Source organism: Octopus sinensis, linkage group LG2 (assembly GCF_006345805.1).
Source record: "Octopus sinensis linkage group LG2, ASM634580v1, whole genome shotgun sequence".
Lineage (NCBI taxonomy): Eukaryota > Metazoa > Mollusca > Cephalopoda > Octopoda > Octopodidae > Octopus > Octopus sinensis.
Genome location: NC_042998.1, coordinates 106,824,809 through 106,847,610, shown reverse-complemented (window position 1 = coordinate 106,847,610; position 22,802 = coordinate 106,824,809). Strand labels below are relative to the sequence as shown.

Here is a 22,802-nt window from a genome sequence, read left to right as displayed (position 1 = left end):
TGTGGTGTGTGTGTGTGTGTGTGTGTAAGTATATATTTAATCTCGGTTTGCATAGTATGTGAACGTGATTTGGATGATAGGTACATTATGATGAGCATGTATTGGATGAATGTTGTTCACTTTGAGGGAATACTGAATGACAATTGTGCTAGATGCAGTGTCACAGAATTTAGTCCAATACATGGGCACGTAGGGAGTAAATGTATGTGAGTGAAGCATGTTGGTGGGTTTGGTATGTAGGTGTGTTTTGATGCTATTTTGTTATAGTATTGTGCATTAGAGTTGGATGGTGGGTGCGATCTGAGATTTGAGGGCAGTGTGAGTTTTGTGTGCTTGCCGTATTGGAATGGAAAGAGCTAGCCGGGTTGAATTTATGGTTCTTTTGGGGGTAGGATTGTTAGAAGACTTGTAACTTTTCTCTGATGCATAATTAGTAAGAGATTCCTCTGTGATGTAGGTTAGCAAATATTTTTCCGCAACTAAAGTGATAGAGTGGGCACCCGTAACAATGACAATATAACTGCAGATCTAGCTATTGTTCCTTAAACAACGAATGCCTCGAGAAGCTGGTGTATGGAACTGATATTTCCAATGCTGATGGTACATTAAAGGGCTGTATTGGATAAGCCACGAATACCGTTAGGGAAGGAGTTTCACAACACATGTCTTCGTTTCCGAATACAAACAAGTGCAATGCAACATCACTGTCTAACTACGTATGGAACCTGAAGGTCCGTAAAATGAGTAATTCACTCATAAACCAGGGCATCATTGCCAAAAGAAGTAAGTATAATGGACGATATAGTACACGAAATCTTTGCATCACAGAAAAATCTCAGTGCATGACTTTTATGACCATGTACTTCTGTTATACAGCCAAGCTAAATGAATCAGTGAAAATAACTGTAGGAAAAAGTCACAGCCAAAAAAACAATGAATGACTAATCTATTGCTTTTGGTGGGCGGGGGCTTGTTTATTTTAAGATGTTTAATAAATCTTAATTTTTTCACTTAAATGCAAAAACCATTAAATAAACATATTATCGACATGTACAAATTATGTACCGTTAGTTAATAAGCGACTTTGAGTTTGGCAGAGTCGTTAGAAGGCAAGACAAATCTCTTACGGTATTTGTTCTGGCTCGTTACATTCTGAGTCCAAATTGCTAGGGTCAACTTTGCCTTTTCTCCTTTCGGGGTTGATAAAATAAAGTAAGTCATGCGCTGGGATCGATGGTGTCGACTTAAACCTTGTCTTTAAAATTTCTAGTCTTGTACCTAAACTACAAACCATCTGCTATAATAATACTCTTGTATCTTTCTCCGTTACAACATATGAATGAGAAAGGAAGGGGTGATAGATGAATAAGGAAGGAAAGGGTAATGGCAAACTTGGTAGTGGGATGATGGAAATCCTACAGTGAAAAAAAAAGCAAACACCGTTTCAAATCTGCGTGAGTATATGTGTGTGTATGTAAAAGGGAGTCATGTGAATGTCTATGTGTGTGTGTATGTTTGTGCGTGTGTAAGCAATGGAAGTGGGATGGTGAACATTCAATGCTTACAAGAAAAATCAAACAGCATTTCAACTCTGTGTGAGTATATGTGTGTATATGTGCGCATGTAGAAAGGAAGTATAAGAATGTAAGTATCTGTGATTATTATGTTCCTTATTTTGTACCTTATTTATATATAAAATACTACAATCAGCCGTCATTTTTGACGGCACGAGTCTACTAGTTATTTATAGTAATTAAATGGTAAGTGACCACTTTGACGGAAACTTACTTTCATCTGTGATTTCCGTTGGGTGTTGACTGGTTGGGAAAGGATTGGGCGCAGAAAACTACTTGTTAAAAAGCACAAATCGTATAAGCAAACAAAGATATTACAATTTACAACTAATTACTGAAAAGCATCTAGAGTTACATTCTCTAACTTCATTGCTCTCAAAACATTTCTAACAGTAATTTATATCTATGTAACTTCGATACAATATAGCAATGTAACATAAACACAATACCTCAAATTAAGAAAGGAGTATAGTACTTTGATGATACATATCTTATCGACAGAAGAAGAACGAAAGTAAAAGCCAACCATAGAGGATATAGTTGTTACTAAATGCCAATGTTCAACAAGTTGTGCTAATGCAGCAACATCTACAATACTGGTAATTTTGTGTGGCCGGCGGAGGTAAATCGATTACATCGATCCCAGTGCTCAAAAAGTACTTATTTTATCGACCCCGAAAGAATGAAAGGCAGAGTCAACCCTGGCGGAATTTGAACTCAGAACGTGAAGACGGACGAAATGCTGCTAAGCATTTCGCTCTGCTTGCTAACGATTCAGCCAGCTCGCCGCCTTTGCAACATTTGCAATAATTGTTTCTAGTATAGGTGCAAGGCCTGAGCATATATGGTGGGGTAAGGTTTAGTCGATACTACCGGACCCAATACTTGACTGCTACTTTATTTCATCGATCTCAGAAGGATGAAAGACTATGTTGAGCTCGACGAGCTTTGAACTAAGATGAAGAGCTGAAAGAAATACCGCAAAGCATTATTCCAACGCCATAACAATAATGGTTTCTGATTTTTTAGGCACAAGGCCAGCAATTTTGAAGGGAGGGAGATCAGTCGATGCCGTTTATCCCAATACTTGATTAGAACTTTGTTTTATCGGTATCGGAGGGATGGAAAACAATGTTGAGCAGGACCGCTACTGATTTTGCAAATCAAATAACGACAATAACAACAACAAACATTTAATGCGTTCACCAATGTCTATATATATAGATATATATACATGTATGCCCCAGCATGGTCACAGCCTTTAGGCTGAAACATAAAAAAGGAAAGGATAAAAAATAAAAGAATTTCTCATGCAGTCTTTTTTTTTTTAGACCAAAGTTATGGAGTTAGTGAAAATTTACATGAAACGTGGGGTTTTTCTGCGATTAATCCTTTTTTTTGTCCTGAACTACTATGAAGTAGGTATTCCTTTATAGAACTTCAGCGGAGGGGCTGGGCGCCAATTATCCAGTTCAATCACTGCTTGCACTTCCTCTGTCAGTTGCTGTTGCCTTCTGTTACTAGCAAATAATCTGAAATAAACAAAACAACTGTAGTAGTAGTAGTAGTAGTAGTAGTAGTAGTAGTAGTAGTAGTAGTAGTAGTAGTAGTAGTAGTAGTAGTTGCAGCAACAGCAGCAGCAGCAGTAGCAGAGTAGTTACAGCTATTGGTGTAGGAGAGTGATGTTAGTTAGTTGGTAGCAGATCTATGACTAAAGACGTTCCAGTTGCGACCATACCGTCTTTTTTTCCAACCATAATGTAACCCAGGACCACATTATTCACTGTGACCTTCTTTTATGAGAGAGATAGTTGTGAAATTTGAGGGCGATTTGATTGCTATTTTTAGCAGTTCGGGTAGCCATATAGAAACTCCCTAGTTGGATCTATTATATATTTTTTTTATATTATTTGACTTTTTTATGAGTACGACGATAATGAGATAAAACGACTTTTAGAGACTTCCAGTAGAAGACAAAATGCACGGAAAGAAGGGATGAAAACCCCTCAAGAGATATGTATTTGTATAATATCAAGAATTGAAAAGTTTTAAAATACCATGACAGCATAAAAGCTGACACTGCAATTCATGGTATCCAATCCGCTGAAAGCGGATAATGCATGATGATGATACATTTTTTTGTCCTTCATCCATTCCTCTTTGCAGCTATACTTACTGCTTCAGCCCACTACCACTTACTCTATACAAAATCTTTGCTGCACACACAGACACACGCATATATATATATATATATATATATATATATATATATATATATATATATATATATATATATATATATATATATATATATATATATATATATAATATATATATATATATATTGGGTTGGCAACTAAGTTCCCGCCGTTTTTTAAATTTAAATCTTTTAAAAGGTTTGATAAAAAAAACAACTAATTAATCAATAATGTATTAACCCTTGTTTACAATTTCTTCCAAACGTTCAACAAGATTTTCAATACCTCGTTGGTAGAAATCACCCGATTTCAACTCAAAAGATTGATCTAACCAAGCTCTCAATTCTGCATTAGTATTGAACGAAACTCCGTGCATAGCACTTGGAAGAGATCTAAAGAGGTAGAAATCCGTTGGTGCTAAATCAGGAGAGTACGGCGGGTGTGGCAGCACTTCCCAGCCATGCATTTGAATGGCTTCTTTGATCATATTGGCGATATGAGGGCGGGCGTTGTCGTGCAGCAGAAGAACTCCATGCTGCCGATTAGGTCTTTTCTCTTGAATAGCCGTGTTGAGTCGTTCTATCTGTTGAACATAGAGTTCGGCGTTAACCGTTTGGTTCCGTTCAAGCAATTCGTAATGGATAATCCCTTCCCAGTCCCACCATACGCACAACATCATTTTACGCGAAGATCTTGTTTCACGCGCGGTGTCGCTTGTTTACTGGGGCTAAGCCATTCCTTACGCTGCTTCATATTGATGTACAGGCACCATTTTCCGTCACCAGTAACGATTCGGTAAAGAAATCGTTGACTGTGTCCATGAGTTGAGCGGTGACGAGCAAGCAGACCAGCGGAGATTGTGGGTCGCTGATTTTTGTTGTTGTCACTTAAAGTATGCGGAACCCATGCTCCATACTTCTGAACCTTTCCCATCGAGTTAAGATGCTTCTCTATAGCAGTGTGGGAGCATTCCATTTTTTCTGCCAGTTCCTTTGTCGTTTGACGAGAATTTTCGTGCAAAAGTTAGTTTAATTGCTCTTCATCGAACTCAACTGGACAACCAGAACGAGGTGCGTCTTTGAGGTCAAAATTTCCATTTTTGAACTTGGCTTACTAATCACGAGTGGTTCTTTCAGCTATGGCACCCTCTCCATACACAGCACAAATGTTGCGAGCAGCTTTTGCGGCCTTAGAACCTTGATTAAAAGCAAAAAGAAGGTGTCGAAAATGGCTTGTTTTTCTTTACTTGACATTCCATTTTAATGATCTGAAAATAAACAAAAGTTAACTAAAATTTACTAGGAAAAAAATAAGCAAAATAGATTCTAAAGTGATTCAAAAATAGAATTCTCGAAAAGAATATATTCCAAATTTAAAAACGCAATAAATTCCAAATTTAAAAAAAACGGCGGGAACTTAGTTGCCAACCCGATATATATATATATATATATATATATATTATATATATATATATATATATATATATATATATATATAGATATGAAAATTTTGGGGTTTGAAAATGCACCTGAATCTCGAAACGTGTTGTCGTTTTTAAATTTTGCAAGAGATTTTTTCAAATACCAAACCGGTTTCGATAGTTTCTTTTTTTGCTTTTGTTTTTGCTCATCAAGGTAAAAATTTATAAATAAGGGGTTTAGGAGAGCTTATAATTACAAGGTAAAATTCGGAAAAACTTTTAAGCAATCAAATGTTCAAACGTTTACAGAAACCTCAATGAGTTCCACAGGGATAAACTGTAATATAATGTAAATATTTAATGGAGATCATAACAAATATACATAATTGAAAGTTCAGTCATACTGAATTTTTATAAAGCAATAAAAGAAAGAAGAGAAAAAGATGGAAAGAAAGAATTTTTTTCGTTTTATAGTTTGTCGTGATGCATGTTGGAGTTCTTTTCTCAATTTCAGTCGAAGTGCACGTGTCTCTTTACCTTGTTCGCTTGTTATTGAGTTCGAAATGTTATATCCAAACCTTTTAATACATATACATGTTTTTACGGTAAAGGATCAAGTTTTGATTGGTTGTAATTTTGATGATGTCTTTTGTCCCGATTGGTTATAAGTTTTGTGACTTCATTAATTTTGATCAAAAATATTTTCCGTTTTAGATAAAATATTTTTGTTTTGGCAAAGTTCAGCCTTTTGCTTGGCTGACTTCCTCCTGGTAACCAGTTTTTGTCTGATGGTCATCTAGCGTTCCGATTAGTAGGTTCCCTTAAGAAGCCACTGCTTCAGCTGGCTCGATGTATATTTGTTTTTCTTGATATTTGATGTTTGAGAAGGTGTGAGGTGTTATTGGAGTTTGAGTTTCGAATCCCTGAAAAAGCGTGCTACTTAAACTTTTCGGTTTATATATGTTGTTTCTGCTCGATTTTCACGAATAAATTGGGATTTTCGAAACCGGTTTGGTATTTGAATAAATACTACACGTTTTGCGATTCAGACGTATTTTCAAACCTCAAAACAAATTCTCTCATATTTTTTCCTGCGTGGTAAAATGCACCTCTTCTCTCTCTCTCTCTCCACACACACGCACACATATACAGGGTTGGCCAAAAGTCACTCGACAGTAAATCAAAATTCTATAAATACTTAATATTCAATTTTATTTCTTCGTTCCAATTATGAACGTTTAACAATTGAATGCTGTGAATTAAAATCACTGGGGTTTTTTCAACATTTGTCTATTCATTAGGGAAGTCTCATAAAATAATTTTTTGTTTGATCTTGGAATTAAATGGTTTTGATTAACTGTCAGGTGACTTTTGGCCAACCCTGTATATATATATATATATATATATATATATATATATATATAATATATATATATATATTATATATATATATATATATATATATAGATATGAAAATTTTGGGGTTTGAAAATGCACCTGAATCTCGAAACGTGTTGTCGTTTTTAAATTTTGCAAGAGATTTATTCAAATACCAAACCGGTTTCGATAGTTTCTTTTTTTGCTTTTGTTTTTGCTCATCAAGGTAAAAATTTATAAATAAGGGGTTTAGGAGAGCTTATAATTACAAGGTAAAATTCGGAAAAACTTTTAAGCAATCAAATGTTCAAACGTTTACAGAAACCTCAATGAGTTCCACAGGGATAAACTGTAATATAATGTAAATATTTAATGGAGATCATAACAAATATACATAATTGAAAGTTCAGTCATACTGAATTTTTATAAAGCAATAAAAGAAAGAAGAGAAAAAGATGGAAAGAAAGAATTTTTTTCGTTTTATAGTTTGTCGTGATGCATGTTGGAGTTCTTTTCTCAATTTCAGTCGAAGTGCACGTGTCTCTTTACCTTGTTCGCTTGTTATTGAGTTCGAAATGTTATATCCAAACCTTTTAATACATATACATGTTTTTACGGTAAAGGATCAAGTTTTGATTGGTTGTAATTTTGATGATGTCTTTTGTCCCGATTGGTTATAAGTTTTGTGACTTCATTAATTTTGATCAAAAATATTTTCCGTTTTAGATAAAATATTTTTGTTTTGGCAAAGTTCAGCCTTTTGCTTGGCTGACTTCCTCCTGGTAACCAGTTTTTGTCTGATGGTCATCTAGCGTTCCGATTAGTAGGTTCCCTTAAGAAGCCACTGCTTCAGCTGGCTCGATGTATATTTGTTTTTCTTGATATTTGATGTTTGAGAAGGTGTGAGGTGTTATTGGAGTTTGAGTTTCGAATCCCTGAAAAAGCGTGCTACTTAAACTTTTCGGTTTATATATGTTGTTTCTGCTCGATTTTCACGAATAAATTGGGATTTTCGAAACCGGTTTGGTATTTGAATAAATACTACACGTTTTGCGATTCAGACGTATTTTCAAACCTCAAAACAAATTCTCTCATATTTTTTCCTGCGTGGTAAAATGCACCTCTTCTCTCTCTCTCTCTCTCTCTCTCTCTCTCTCTCTCTCTCTCTCTCTCTCTCTCTCTCCACACACACGCACACATATACAGGGTTGGCCAAAAGTCACTCGACAGTAAATCAAAATTCTATAAATACTTAATATTCAATTTTATTTCTTCGTTCCAATTATGAACGTTTAACAATTGAATGCTGTGAATTAAAATCACTGGGGTTTTTTCAACATTTGTCTATTCATTAGGGAAGTCTCATAAAATAATTTTTTGTTTGATCTTGGAATTAAATGGTTTTGATTAACTGTCAGGTGACTTTTGGCCAACCCTGTATATATATATATATATATATATATATATATATATATATATATTATATATATGCGCATACATACACACACACATATATAATACGCTAAATGTCATTTTTTTGCGAGTAACACATAAGCGTTTGAAGGTGTTGTATTTGTTCTACTCTATACGAATATACTTTCTAAATCATTCGGCACTAGCTGGAGTTGTTCTGTTTATCATTTGTATTCCAAAGTTCATTCTGCTTATTAATGTTTAACTTATGTTCTAATATTCATAAATTTTGACGATTTGCTGTGCATCGCAGCATTTATAAGAATTTCTTCATCATTGCTGTAGCCCGAACCGTTCTTTTGAGGTAAGTTGTGGCCATACTATGGAGCAATGACCACTGAAATCAATAAAAATCTTTCTCCCTAAATTTTCAAACAAGGTCTCCACCTACTTGCTGGGGTTGTTTTATTTATTTTTTGTTGTATTCGGATGTTCATTCTACTACCCATATTGTACCATAATGTTTCAATGTTCATAAATTCAGATGATTTGCCCGATATCGCAACTGTCATTACTTACCGCTGTGTCTGTACTCTACGCTGCGAAATGACTTAATCTGGGTTGGGATTTGGGTTAGTAACACTTTTTAATTACAGATTAAAAATGTCAGAAGGTGTGTTAATACATCCCCATGTCTACACAAGAAATGTTGTTCTTCGTGAGTTTCTGCAGAGAACCATACGTGTATAGTATTTTGGGGGTGATAAATATAATTTCCTTATTTTCCAATTATTTTGGCATTTTTATTTACTTTCTTATCCTCTAATGATCAACTTTCTTCGGGTAATAATTTTTCAACAACAACCCCCTTCATTATTCACGGTTCGGGTACTCTAGTAAGTATATATTATAATTTTCATTTTACCAAACGCTGTATCGAGAAGTCAGTATCGTTGAATCATCACTGTAAAAAAATACCATTAATAATAGATATTTCATATATGTGTGTGCGTATTCATGACTGTGATTGAGCATGTATACACGATATACACATCTTGTAGTATATGCATGTGTGTATGTGTATGTGTATGCATGTATAAAAAACAAAACAGGAAATGTTTTATTGACAAAGAATGGTTATTTGTTTATGTAATATAAACTATATAATTCCTTGATTTGTAATCTTGCTGGCTTACTGGATTAGTGGCAGTGTTGTCATTATCGGATAAGCAAACATCTGAATTAATGAAAAATACGTAAGGTGGCGTAATTAAATATTTTACAAGCAATCCCGCCTGTTTTTTTTTTTTCTGTATGTACACTCAGATATAATCAACTGCGGATTCTGGTTAAATGAAACATAAGTCTATAATACGGGTCCTTCTCGCCTGCTCCTTTCAGATATAAGAGAATATGTACACACACACACACACACACACACATACAATATATATATATATATTATATATATATATATATATATATATATATATTACATATGTATCTGTGTATGTCTATCTCTCTCTTTCTCCTTCTGTATATATATATATTATATATATATATATATATATATATATATATAGTTATCGCCATACTAATATGGCATTCTTATAAAAATAAGAAAAAAGCTGTCCGCTTATTAGCTCCATGAGGCCATCGCCTTAAGTTAGCTATTTGATACACAACTGTATCCATATAACCTTCGAACAAGGGAGGTCAGTCGCTCCACACTACTTGACCGGCAGCTACAGACGCGTTTCGGGGTATTGCCCCTTTTCAATGCAGCGTAGCCAGCCAGTAGGTGTCGCTTCCGACAATCTCTGTTCGATGGTTTTATTTACCTAGTTTCGGTGGAATACATCCACTTGTTTTCAATAATAGAAATATTAAAATAACTAAGTCTCTCTAAAAGAGAACAGCGGCAGCGTTCCCGGAAAATAATAGTTATCGCCATACTAATATGGCATTCTTATAAAAATAAGAAAAAAGCTGTCCGCTTATTAGCTCCATGAGGCCATCGCCTTAAGTTAGCTATTTGATACACAACTGTATCCATATAACCTTCGAACAAGGGAGGTCAGTCGCTCCACACTACTTGCCGGTCAAGTAGTGTGGAGCGACTGACCTCCCTTGTTCGAAGGTTATATGGATACAGTTGTGTATCAAATAGCTAACTTAAGGCGATGGCCTCATGGAGCTAATAAGCGGACAGCTTTTTTCTTATTTTTATAAGAATGCCATATTAGTATGGCGATAACTATTATTTTCCGGGAACGCTGCCGCTGTTCTCTTTTAGAGAGACTTAGTTATTTTAATATTTCTATTATATATATATATATATAATATATATATATATATATATATATATATATATATATATATATACAGTTGGGTGGGGGAATAAATTGTCGTCTAAATTACGCAAAAATAAAAATAACACTGACATCTAATTTTAACAGATATATTTACCAAAATTACATGAAAATATTTTGAAATACTAAATAGTAAATTTATTCAATAAAATCGCCATTGGCTTCAGCCACGGCCTCCAGACGACTACGGAATTTTCTACAACTCTTCTAGACGTCCTCCTTGTTTAAGTTGGTGAATACTGCCATAATCTTTGCCTTCGGTTCATCTTTGGTGTTACAAGGAGTTTTGTTGGTCTCTCGCTCAACTGCGCCCCACACTTAATAATCAAGAAGGTTGCAGTCTGGGAGTTAGGTAACCAGATGTTAGGGATGATGTGGTCACAGAAATTGTCTGACAGCCATGACTGAGTTCTCCAGCTTGTGTAGCATGATGCAGAGTTCTGTTGCTAAACATAGGGTCTTCCAGCAGCCAACTCTTGATCCAGGGCGGTACTACCTATTCCTGGTACTTGATGTAGGCCTCCGTGTTGAGTTTGAGGCCATGTGTGAAGATGAATGGAGGCATAACGTTGCCATTACTAGTGATCACTCTAAAAACCATGATGCTGATTGGATGTTTATACTCTGTTTATACTCTCGGTACATGTTTTGGGGATACTGCAAGCCAAAGCTTGTTCTATGTGTTCACCATCTGATCTTGGCAGACATTCCTCTCCTCTAAGATAAAAACAAAGCATGTTTGGTTGGAGGGGATGCTTGAGTTTGTTCAAAAACTTCTTAGAGCGGTCTTTCCTCTTGCCCACGATGGCTTGGGATAGAAATTGGGCCTTTTCTCATCTTGTATGAGGAATACCGAATGTCTTCATGCACTACCCGCCTAATAAGAAACTCAAACACACCTATGTCCTTGGCGATGGATCTGATTGACTTGGAGGGATCATTGTCAATCATGGCCTGGATCTCACCAACAAATTTAGAAGTTCTTTCCTTATCAGAAGTGTCAGAGTGAGTTGTTTTCCGAGCTGCCGTACCTTCTAATGACTATTAGGCTCATCTAACTCCTTCCGAATTCTCTGCACTGTCCTCAGATTGAGTCCCAAACAGTCTGAAATATTCGTATAAGAGCTTTTGGCGCGAATGCCAAGCAGTAAAGCATGTCCTTTCCAAATTTCTGGCAGAGTGAATTGCATCATGTGCTGTCTTTCTCACAGACAATACCCAACTGACCCTACTATACTGTATAGTCGACAAAATCAAAACACACAATGCACATGCGCAAAATAAAAAATATAAAATGGCCACAATGTGCAAATAGAAAAATGTCGCAGGCTGTCTCTGGGACTCGAACCCACATTATGTGAACCAAAACAATATTTACACGCTATTATTTATAGATTTATCTACTCCCTATTCAGCTGTTAAAAACGAATTATTACATGTTCTCCCGTCGTGTCTAAATTCTTATGATGTAAACTACATACACACATATATTCTTTTATTCTTTTACTTGTTTCACTCATTTGACTGCGGCTATGCTGGAGTATCCGCTTAAAGGGATTTAGTCAAAGAAATCGCCCCCATAACTTATCCTTTGTTAGCCTAGTACTTATTCTATTGGTCTTTCCTTTTTGCTGAACCGCTACGTTACGGGGGCATAAATACACCAGCATCGGTTGTCAAGCGATGGCGGGGGGGGGGAGACAAACACACATACACAAATATATACTTATATATGTATACGACGGGCTTCTTCCAGTTTCCCTCCACCGAATCCACTCACGAGGCTTTGTTCGGCCTGAAGCTATAGTAGACGATATTGTTTCGAGTTTGTTGGTTTATGATAAATGTCAGTTACAATTTGGATGTTGACTTAATTTTATCCTATGATAAAAAAGTCAACATTATGATTTAAAAAAAGGAAACAATATCTTCTATTTAGCTCATGCCACCCGAAACACATCAAAAGGGATATTCCTTTCAATTTAGCAAAAAGGATTTGCACAATAGTGTCTGATGGAAATACCTAGGACCTCCGTCTTCAAGACCTCAGAACAACACTAGCAAAAAGACAATATCCACCCTCACTTATAGACGATGGGATGAAGCGTTCCAAGAAATTAGGAAACAATACATAGCACCACACCACATCTCAAAACACTACCATATATATCCACACACAACCTAGAAACAATGCGGCATACAACACTATTGTACAAAATTTACCTATGCTTACTAGGAATCTAAAAATGAACAACGTTCTGAAAATATATAAATTCATCAAATGCAAAAAGCTACACAAATCGCTGAAAAGACTTCTGACAAATGCGAAGCTTCACACAACAGCAACGAAACCAATGGATAAAAAATGTGGACGGCCAAACTGTGGAACATGTCCCAACCTGCAGGAAAGATCAGAATTCCTATTCAAACAAGGACAGAGGTTCACAATTAAAACCAACTTCACTTGTGCTTCCGAGAATCTAATTTATATTATAAATTGTTCAGGTTGTGTTATAACTTGTTCAGGCTGTGGACATAACTTATAACATACTCTTTCATTTATAAAATAAATAAAAAATATATCAAAACTATGAAAATAGTGTGCGTTTTCTCTCTTTTCTTATATATATATATATATATATATATATATATATATATATATATATATATATATATATATAGAGAGAGAGAGAGAGAGAGAGAGAGAGAGAGAGATAAATTGACAGATATGTACATACACATATATATGCATATATATATATGTGTACACAGAAAAACACACACACACATACACACACAGACACACAGACAGACAGACAGACACACACACACACGCACACACACACACACACACATATATAGGGGGAATTCACAAAAAATGAAAGACGAAAACAGGTGGTGTAGACAACAAACAGATGTATTAGTTTAACCCTCGGGAAGTGAAAAAGTAACGTTTCGAGCCTAGCTCGTCCACAGAAAGGAACACAGAAAGAAACAAGGAGAGAAAATAAAGAATGAGCAGTGGCTAGCGATCTATCATGGAGAATGTCGTACAGAGGGGTCACACAGGAGAACTAGGAAGAAGAGGAGATAATAAAGTAGTGGTGATCCCAAAACAAAGGTGTGCGTGCATGTGTATATGAGAGTATGTATGTGCGTGTGGAAGAGAGTTGGTGACCTTGACGTGTGCATGTGTGTATATGTAGGTGTGTGGATGTGGAGCTGGGAAGTGGCCAGTGGTAATGTGTGCATGGTGGTGTGATGTGATGTGTGGTATGGTGGTGTATGGAGTAGGTGTGTGTGAAGTAATGGTGTTTGGGAGGTTGGGGAGGCGAGAGTGGGGAAAGCAACGGTGGGTTGTGGGTAGAGGTGGAGTATTAGGTAAGCTGAGGGTGGGGGTAGGGGTAGGGTATGTGTTGGTGGGATGATAGGGAAGGTAGGGTTGGATTGTGTAGGGGTGGGGTGGGGTCGGTTAGGGAAGATGTGCGAAGTGGAGGGGTCGTACTGGAGTGAGGTCGCGATGATACAGTCGTCAATATAACGGCCGTATAGTTCGGTAGTGGGACCAACGAACAGGTTAGCATAGTTGGGGCCCATTCTCGTTCCCATGGCCACTCCCGAGAATTGCTGGTAAAAATCACCAGCGAATGAGAAGCATTTGAGTGAGAGGACACGTTCGGCCAGACGAACGAGTGTGGATGTGACAGGTTGGGGGTATGGTCGAAGGTCAAGGAAATGTTGGAGTGTACGCAGCCCCTCGTGATGAGGGATCACCGTGTAAAGGCTCTGAATGACGAGAGTGAAGAGAAGTTTAGAGGGGCCAGGAGGGAAGGAGGAAGAGTTGAACAAACGAAACGCGTGGTTGGTGTCATAGATGTGAGAGGGGAGAGAAGACACTAGGGGGCAAGGACACGGTCAAGATATCTGGAGACAGAGACGATGGGGCAATCAGGGTTGTTAGGTTTGTGGATTTGGAGAAGGAAGTAAATAATAGGGGTGCGAGGGGTGCGGACAATATACGAACATTCCATATGATTTAGGACTTACTACCATAAAATATTAGGTCGAGAAACATAGAGAAGTGATCCCCAGTAGATTTACTGTAACCTTCATACTAGACGCGGTCAGCCTCATTCTCAAAAACAATACATTCCTTTTCAACGGAAAAAAAGCTACCTCCAAGTTCAAAGCACAGCTATGGGGATGCGATTTACTCCAGTTTTCGTGAACTCAATATTGGGATATGTGGAACAAAACCTATATTAAAAAATTGAAGAGAATTACGGCATGACCTTTAAAAGAAATATAGAAGACACATGGAAAAGATACCTCGATGATTGTTTCCTAATTTGGATCAAATTCCTAGAAAATCTGGAAGAATTCAGCAGCCCCCTCGACAATGTACACCTTAGTCTCAAATTTACAAGAGAAATGAGCAAAACACAATTGCCATTTCTTGACATAATGATAATTAAAAACAACACCACAATCACAACTGATATTTATTAAAAAAGCACCGATACATACCAGTACCTAAATTTCAAATCATGCCACCCAACACACACTAAACGCAACATCCCGTACTGTCTAGCCAGGAAAATTTGTACTATAGTCGATGATCCAAATATCAGAAACACACGGCTTATAGAACTCAAAGGATTTCTGCTCAAGCAAAATTACCCTCTCCTACTTATAGAAAATAGTATATAGAGAGCAAAAGTGGCACCTACAGAACAACTTAGGACAGCACGATAAAGACGAACCCATCAAAAGAACACAACGCTATTTCTAGTAACACAAAATCCGCATCACCAAAATATTTTAACACCATCAAAACAAATTTGCCAATCATAAAACAAAGAGAAAAATTCAAAAAAACATAAAAACTAATCGAACACTTATCTGAAGCAAAAGGCAACCACATAATCTAAAGAAACTATTAACAAAGGCAAAATTCAACCCGAACAAACATGATAAAGCATTCACAGTATCCAAGTGTAATGATAACAGATGTGGAACCTGTCAATACATGCATGCTAGTAGGTCCATAAGAACAAAAAGTGGACAGATTTTCGCAAACGCAGATATGAACTGTAAAAGCAGAAATTTTATCTACTGCATTAAATGTCCGAATTGCGAGGAATTATATATAGGCGAGACAGAGAATGCATTATTGGAATGCTCACGAGTTCACAGACAACAAATCCGGAACACCGATGTTCGCCAAATTCCATTGAGCGAACATATAGAGACATGTGATCAGAAAATGTCTCTAATTTTTCATTTCCACAAACTACATGACACACAAGTGTGGTTGGAAGAAAGATAAAAGAAAAACGATTTATCAAAATGTTCAAACCTGTTCTGAACGGAAATAATAGCAATAATATCACAACCAGTTAATGATGTGGGTTAAAAAAATATCTTTAGCTTATAAATATAAACGAATTACAGAATATTGGTACGCTTGGCAAACCGGCATGTTTGAGATGCATGTGGATTGGTTAAAAACCTATTCTAAAACTTCAGCTTGTTGGAGCGTTCTGAGAGGGACTAAAATTGACAAGAACTCAACTGTCAGTTAAACACATTTGAAATCTGATCATTACTCGATGTATGAAAGTACTAATTTAACTTTATGAGCATTACAAAATTTTTTTAATGGTAAAATACCATAAATACGTGAAAACCTTCCCAGGTTTTAATTTTATTCAGCTGATATATTTTTCTGTACATTCACACAAATTCGAAACAAGGTATCTATCTATCTATCTATCTATCTATCTATCTATCTATCTATCTATCTATCTATCTATCTATCTATCTATCTATCTATCTATCTGTCTATCTATCTATCTATCTATCTATCTATCTATATATATATATATATATATATATATATATATATATATATATATATATATATATATATGGGAGTATCTTGCATACATCGCACAACCCGTACGTTTAAATATTTTAAATGATAATATTGTAACTATTCCTAAATTTTTCAAATTCTAATTCTTTTTAACCAAATAAGAATGAATATACCATACTGGTTTTTAATTCAACATACATAGATTACTAAAAAAACTTCATTGCAAACTTGGAATTAAATTCCCCCTATTTTCTTTTTTTGATAATCTCCTATACTAAATAGTATAAAGTCTATGTCCTTAAAGTTCACCTTGATTATCTCACTTCCATTTCTTAATATATCATTAACCTAGGATATTTTTACTTAACTAATTAGCCTTTCTCCGCGGGTAGTAAATATTATGTCTAACAGATTCTATATTTTAATTCATTAATAACATTTCACTATCTACGAAATCTGAGTAATTTACTCTTCTAAATTACTTCTCTTCATAAAAATAAATCACCTTCTCTAAACCTATGAAAACCTTTCTTCTTGATTACTCCTCTTCCAGTTTTCCTATTATATATATTTGAGCCCTAATATATTCACTTGACTAATAAGACTTTTGTCCTCAGTTAATGAGTATTATGCCTACTCATAATAAGTGATAGATTTTTTCTCCAAAATGAATAAATATTAGATTTATAATTTCTCCTTTAATCCAACGTATCAGAATATTCAAAATCTACCAGCTAAGTATAAAGTTGATGTATATAAGTATAAAAGAATCGCTGTATTCTCTATAAGTGGTCACTGTGACCATTTGACATTGCCTTAGTTTTCCTAATACAAAATCTGTTTGCCAAATAGTTGTAAACAGCCTCTGTAGCATTACAACCCTCCCTCTACCTTAATTCCTTTATATAGAACTTTGACATCTATTTCACCCCTATTTCTATAAATAGAAAATCTTTCTTGTCTCCTTTTAATTGATCATTTTTCCCAAACCTTCTAGAAGTTCAAAACAACTGAATATTCTGAATATTCTTCAGTCAGTTGATAAACTCTACTACCTTAATGTTTAAATTGACATCTTTGTCTATATATCTACATTCTCTATAATGTTATCAATTGATATGAAAATTATGTATTAATGGAAAACCTCTATTAATGGCTGATGATTACTCAACATTTTAAAACTGTTGTAATACTTACAATATTTAATAAAATGATGATCGTACCAAATTACCGAAATTATTCATGTTGCTTATTTTGATTATATATATATATGAGAAAACAAAAAATGGAACAAGGAGCAAGAAGGAAACAGGCGAAAACAAAACATCCGGACAGTTAGAAGATACAAAAAAGGACAGGAAAAAACAAGGACGGGTCATTCAGAGCTTCCTATCCTTAGTTGAGTTTCAGATCATCTTGGCAGTTTTGGTCGGTTGCACTCGATACTGCTCCAATCGAGCCGGCCCCAAGAAAATCTAAGCTAAGAGCACTAGACTCATTGGAAGAAAGCAAGCGAATGTATACGAAAACAAGGACGAAAAGAACGTAGAAATGGTGTACAGTTACAAATACAAACAATAGGACATTAACAACAGGTGTCTTTCGACTAAGGACGAATTAAATGAAGGTGGGTGGCGTGTGTGGAAGGGAAGCTTTACGGCAGGAGCATAAGAGATGAAAGTCATGGGAAGGAATATAAGAGATGCTACACGGATGGTAGCCGACACACACACACACACACACACACACACACACACACACACACCACACACACACCAATCAGACACCAATCAGACACATGGAAAGTTCATAAACAATCCAATCCATAAAGACATAGCGAAAAGAAGTTTACACCGAGTTATTTTGGTTCTCATCTGACGATCACGGTGGCAAGAAACTTCAGTGGCAAGAAATGAATTCACTTGAAAAAACTCTCTTTTTCTGTCTGTCTCTGTCTGTCTGTCTGTCTGTCTGTCTGTCTGTCTCTCTCTCTCTCTCTCTCCTCTCTCTCTCTCTCTCTCTCTCTCTCTCTCCCTTTGTATGTGTGTGTGCTTATGTATATGTATGTATATAGTGTAAATGCAATGAACAATAAAAAAAAATACGCAGGAAGGAGAAGGCTTTTACAAATATGTATTAGCTTAGCGCTTCAATAGTAAGAGAAAGTTTTTGATGTTTTGCATCTTAGTTCTTCATCAGAAGAAAGACGAAAGCATAAAGGGAGTGAGAAAAAGGAAGAGTCAGTGAGAAAGAGAAAGAGAAAGTGAAAAAAGTAAATAGGTGAAGGGTTACAAACCTGGTAGAAATGCTGATCCATGGAGAAGAGTTAAAAAGGGAGGTGTATGCATGTGTGTATATGCAGCATAGGCGTATATTCGTGCCTGGAAGTGGGCTGAAAGGGAGTTGTAGGTATGTATTTTGGTGAAGCGCGTGTATGTGTACACGAAAGTGCAAGTATGGAAGTATGGTAGCGTACGTTAGTGGGGTAGGAGGTGCTGGTGTGTGTGTGTTAAGTGGATTGTAAGAAAATGTGCAGGTGAGGTAAGAGCGAGTATGTGAGTGTGACAGAAAAAGATGTTGGTAAACCTAATGATTGCAAGAGGAACATGGAAGGTGTGATAGCTGTGTGTGCAAGTGTATGAATGTGTGACGTTTCAACACGGAAGAAGGGTTTAAACTAAAATATGCAAGAGTAAAAGGCATAGGTTCTGCGAAGACAAGAAAAGCCAAAGAAAAGATAAAAGAAGAAAAATTACTGACTACTGGTAAAAAGTCCAGAGAGGTTCGACGGGATGTCAAAAGTATGGTGAGGAACTGGTAAAATCTACAAAGAATATCGATGTTATGTGTAATGAGAATCTGGAAGAGAACTATCAGTGTTGAACAGAGTGAAACTCAAACTGACACATCTGGCTTAAAAAAGAACTTTTGAATGTTCGTAATATAAAACAATTGAGGCAGAATTTATCTCTTTTAAAAGAATAGTGGAAAGTGAAGAGAGTTAACCAGTAGAAGTAACGTGTGAGTTGTGGGTGGGTTTTAGCAAGTGAAAGAGTGAGTAGTAGTAAAGAGAAGGTAACAAGTAGGGGTGAAAGAAAAGAGTGGTATACAGGTGTCAAACAAAGTCAGAGTAACCCGGTAAGAATGAATTTAGAGGGGAGTGAGCTTAACACATGCGTGTACAAGTGGGTGGGTGACTGAGTCTGCACCCACATACCGCTATGTGTGTATATGTATGCGTGGATGGGTATAAATGGAGAATGGTGGTATGTATGAGACTGCCACTATGTGTGCGTGTGTGCATGCGCATGCGTGTGTGCATGCGCATGCGTGAGCGCGTGTTCTGGCATTGTTTAACAAATTACATTTTTGCCGTTTCTTCCACTTCCCGTCATCTCTGTCTCTACTTCAATATCTTTAAGCTTTCGTTTTGCGAGTGTGTGTGCAAATATTTTGTAAGTATGACTTACGTTTTGTGTACAGTCCCTTTTGAAATTGGTATGAAAGTTTCGTCCTTCTTACCTCCGATTCTGAAAGGAACAGCATAAAAAAAAAACAAGTTGAATAAATAGGTATAGTACTGTGGTTAAACGATTTGCCATGCAGCCACATAGTTCGATTCCGCTGCATGTCTTTTTGATCAAGTGCCTTATACTATAACCTCAGCTTTATCGAAATGTTGTGACTGGAGTTTGATGGACATAGCTGTGTGAAAGCCTGACATATATGTGTCTGTATGTATGTCATTGTCCAGTTTTATTTCAAGATTTCTTGCCAATAGAGAAAGAGTCGGTTTCTAACCTAGATTCAAGGCTCCTTCATTGGAATTTCAACATCAACAACAGGGTATGTATGTATGTATGTATGTATGTATGTATGTATGTATGTATGTATGTATGTATGTATGTATCTATTTACATGTGCAGATTTGTATGCTTTGCTTTATGCATGTATTCTCATGCACATAGTTGCATATCTAGACATGCTCATATATATTTAAATGATAAACTTCTGGAAAGTTTTTACAGATTTTTAAATTTCAATGATTGCTTCGATCTGTAGTCTTCGAATTAGCTTTCTCCTTTATGGTTTTGGGAAGCCAAAATTCGATCGATTGCATGAAAAGCAAAGGTGACCTTGGCATTTTGTCTGATGCGTTAATGATTCTGTCAGTCCCTTACCTTTGTAATACTAATTAGTGTATAAATATCAGATAAACTAATATGATGGTTTTCAATTAAATCCTCGCAGCTAACGGGTCTTTGTGTCTCTTCCACTAGGGTAATTTTGATTAATTTGTTTCTCCTCTTCCCATTACTCATGTTGTACCTCTCTTCTCTTCCCAGGTACTGCACTAACCACTAAGACCATTTCTTACTTCCCAGGATCTTTTCTACTCTAGGCATATGGTCCGAAATTTTGGGGGGAGAGGAGCAGTCGATTAGATCGATCCCAGTACACAACTGGTTCTTAATTTATCGACCCCGAAAGGATGAAAGGCGAAGTCGACCTCGGTGGAATTTGAACTCGGAACGTAACGGCAGACGAAATACCTATTTCTTTATTACCCACAAGGGGCTAAACATAGAGGGGACAAACAAGGACAGACATAGGTATTAAGTCGATTACATCGACCCCAGTGCGTAACTGGTACTTAATTTATCGACCCCGAAAGGATGAAAGGCAAAGTCGACCTCGGCGGAATTTGAACTCAGAACGTAGCGGCAGACGAAATACCGCTAAGCATTTCGTCCGGCGCACTAACGTTTCTGCCAGCTCGCCGCCTTCCTTGCTTCCCAGAATGCTATCCCTCTGGAATTCACTTTCTATATTATTTTTCCTGTAACAGTTTAAGCAGAATGTAAATGGCTCCAGTTTCACCAATCTTGGAGAGCACTCGACGGTCATAGGCACTGCCGCTTATTTCAAACTGAGCTTATAAAAAAAATGTGGAGTTTGTAATGTTTAATTTTCTTCATGAACAACGTCGTCGTCGTCGTCGTCATCATCATCATCATCATCATCAGCATCACCATCATCATCATCATCATCATCACCATCACCATCATCATCATCATCATCATCAAAGTCGTCGTCATCATTTAACATCCGTTTTCCATATTGGCATAAGTCAGACGGTTTGACTGGAGCTGACAAGCAAGAAGACTGCACCAAGCTCTACTGTCTGCTTTGGCATAGTTTATCACCATAAGTCCATATATTGCTGTCTTTGGCCGACCTTCTTTATTAGATTCTCTTGTTTTAGAAGCGATGATTCGATTTATATTTTTATAACCGGTTGATTTGTAATTCACAGCAAATATTTTTTATTTAGTCGTACAAATTCTTTATAACGTAAATTTGTAGAAATTCTTTATAACGTAAATTTGTGCAAATTCACTGTATAAACAAAACTCCAAGACCTCCGTCAACAGTAAAATGCATATCAATAATTGTGATCTAAACTAAAATCCAAGCGAAGGAAGTTTTACTGAATGGGAGTTACATAAAGATATACCAAAGATATTCAATCGAAATTCAATACGAAAATATTCAATCAGATATGGAGAATGCCCAATTCAAGTTCATCTTATATTATCTGTTGAGGTCAGAAAGTAATGAACAAGATACTAATCATTCTGTGTCTCAGTTTTTCGAGCAGTAAGTTATTTAGAATAGGTGATCATTCATCAGTGGAACATAAAATTAACTTCGTGGGTAGAAGAAAACTGCACTGAAAACCAAAGAAATGCCGCTGTTTAGACTGAAAAATTATTCTGCAGTAGACTCTCTAAATTGCTGTACCAACGTACAGCTAAATCAACTGGACTGATGTGATTTGAGTGGTTTCACTATGAATATATCACATCAACAATGAGAAAATATCACCATAATTTCGGTTAATTGCATTGTATCTTCTAACTGGACACTATTGTCGAAACATTTATGTGACCAATATTCTAATATCCTAAACTTACTTTTTAAAATAGCTGCAAATTTTACGTTTGTCCCTTAACCTTCCATATTCAGGAATCATCCAAACGCAGTCGAGACATCTCATCTCAACTGTACAGCCTCCTTAAATAGAAACCTTGAAAACATTTTTAATGAGGACCAAGTCTTCTTCATTAACCCAAAGGCAGAAACAATACTAGTGTCAATGAACCGTTTCACACTACAACTTCTTTTTCATGCGTGAATTACGCATAACAACATCCCCTAAAGTTACTTCTAAGACGATAATTTTCAATTTCTGATCGTGACTTATAACGATTTCACATACATACTGATCTGAATCTCTAAAAGTTAGGCTTCAATCTTCAAAATTTTTTAAAATTGTTTTAACTTTCTTGAAAATCAAGGGTGATCCATATAAGAGTACTGCTTACATATTTGGGAAGACGGTATCATTACATACAGATATTGTTTATTTTCGTCTCTACAATAACATTTGTTTCTCTTCACTAGTAATCTAACATACCACTTCTGCTCACGACCCACCCAATACACCTCTGTCTGCATCCTGCCATCCTTACTATATCTCATTTCTTGAGTCGGTGCGAGAAATTT

The 22,802-nt window shown here is 36.2% G+C and overlaps 1 protein-coding gene across 2 annotated transcripts in view; it reads right to left on the bottom strand.

Annotated features, from left to right (window-relative positions):
* Positions 1-2,898: 2,898 nt before the first annotated feature.
* The window catches only part of LOC115222699 (spermatogenesis-associated serine-rich protein 1-like), a 42,576-nt gene continuing 22,672 nt past the window's right edge, over positions 2,899-22,802 (bottom strand). Inside the window, exons 4-5 of one of the 2 annotated variants that reach the window (XM_036498791.1) lie at positions 19,755-19,762; positions 2,899-3,106 (exon numbers count right to left, since the gene is read on the bottom strand). In XM_036498791.1, the coding sequence (XP_036354684.1) occupies positions 3,072-3,106; positions 19,755-19,762 (43 nt within the window). In that variant the 3' untranslated portion in view covers positions 2,899-3,071. Of the gene's footprint in view, positions 3,107-19,702; positions 19,763-22,802 lie in introns of both variants that reach the window. The other variant, XM_029793025.2, reaches the window with a different exon arrangement.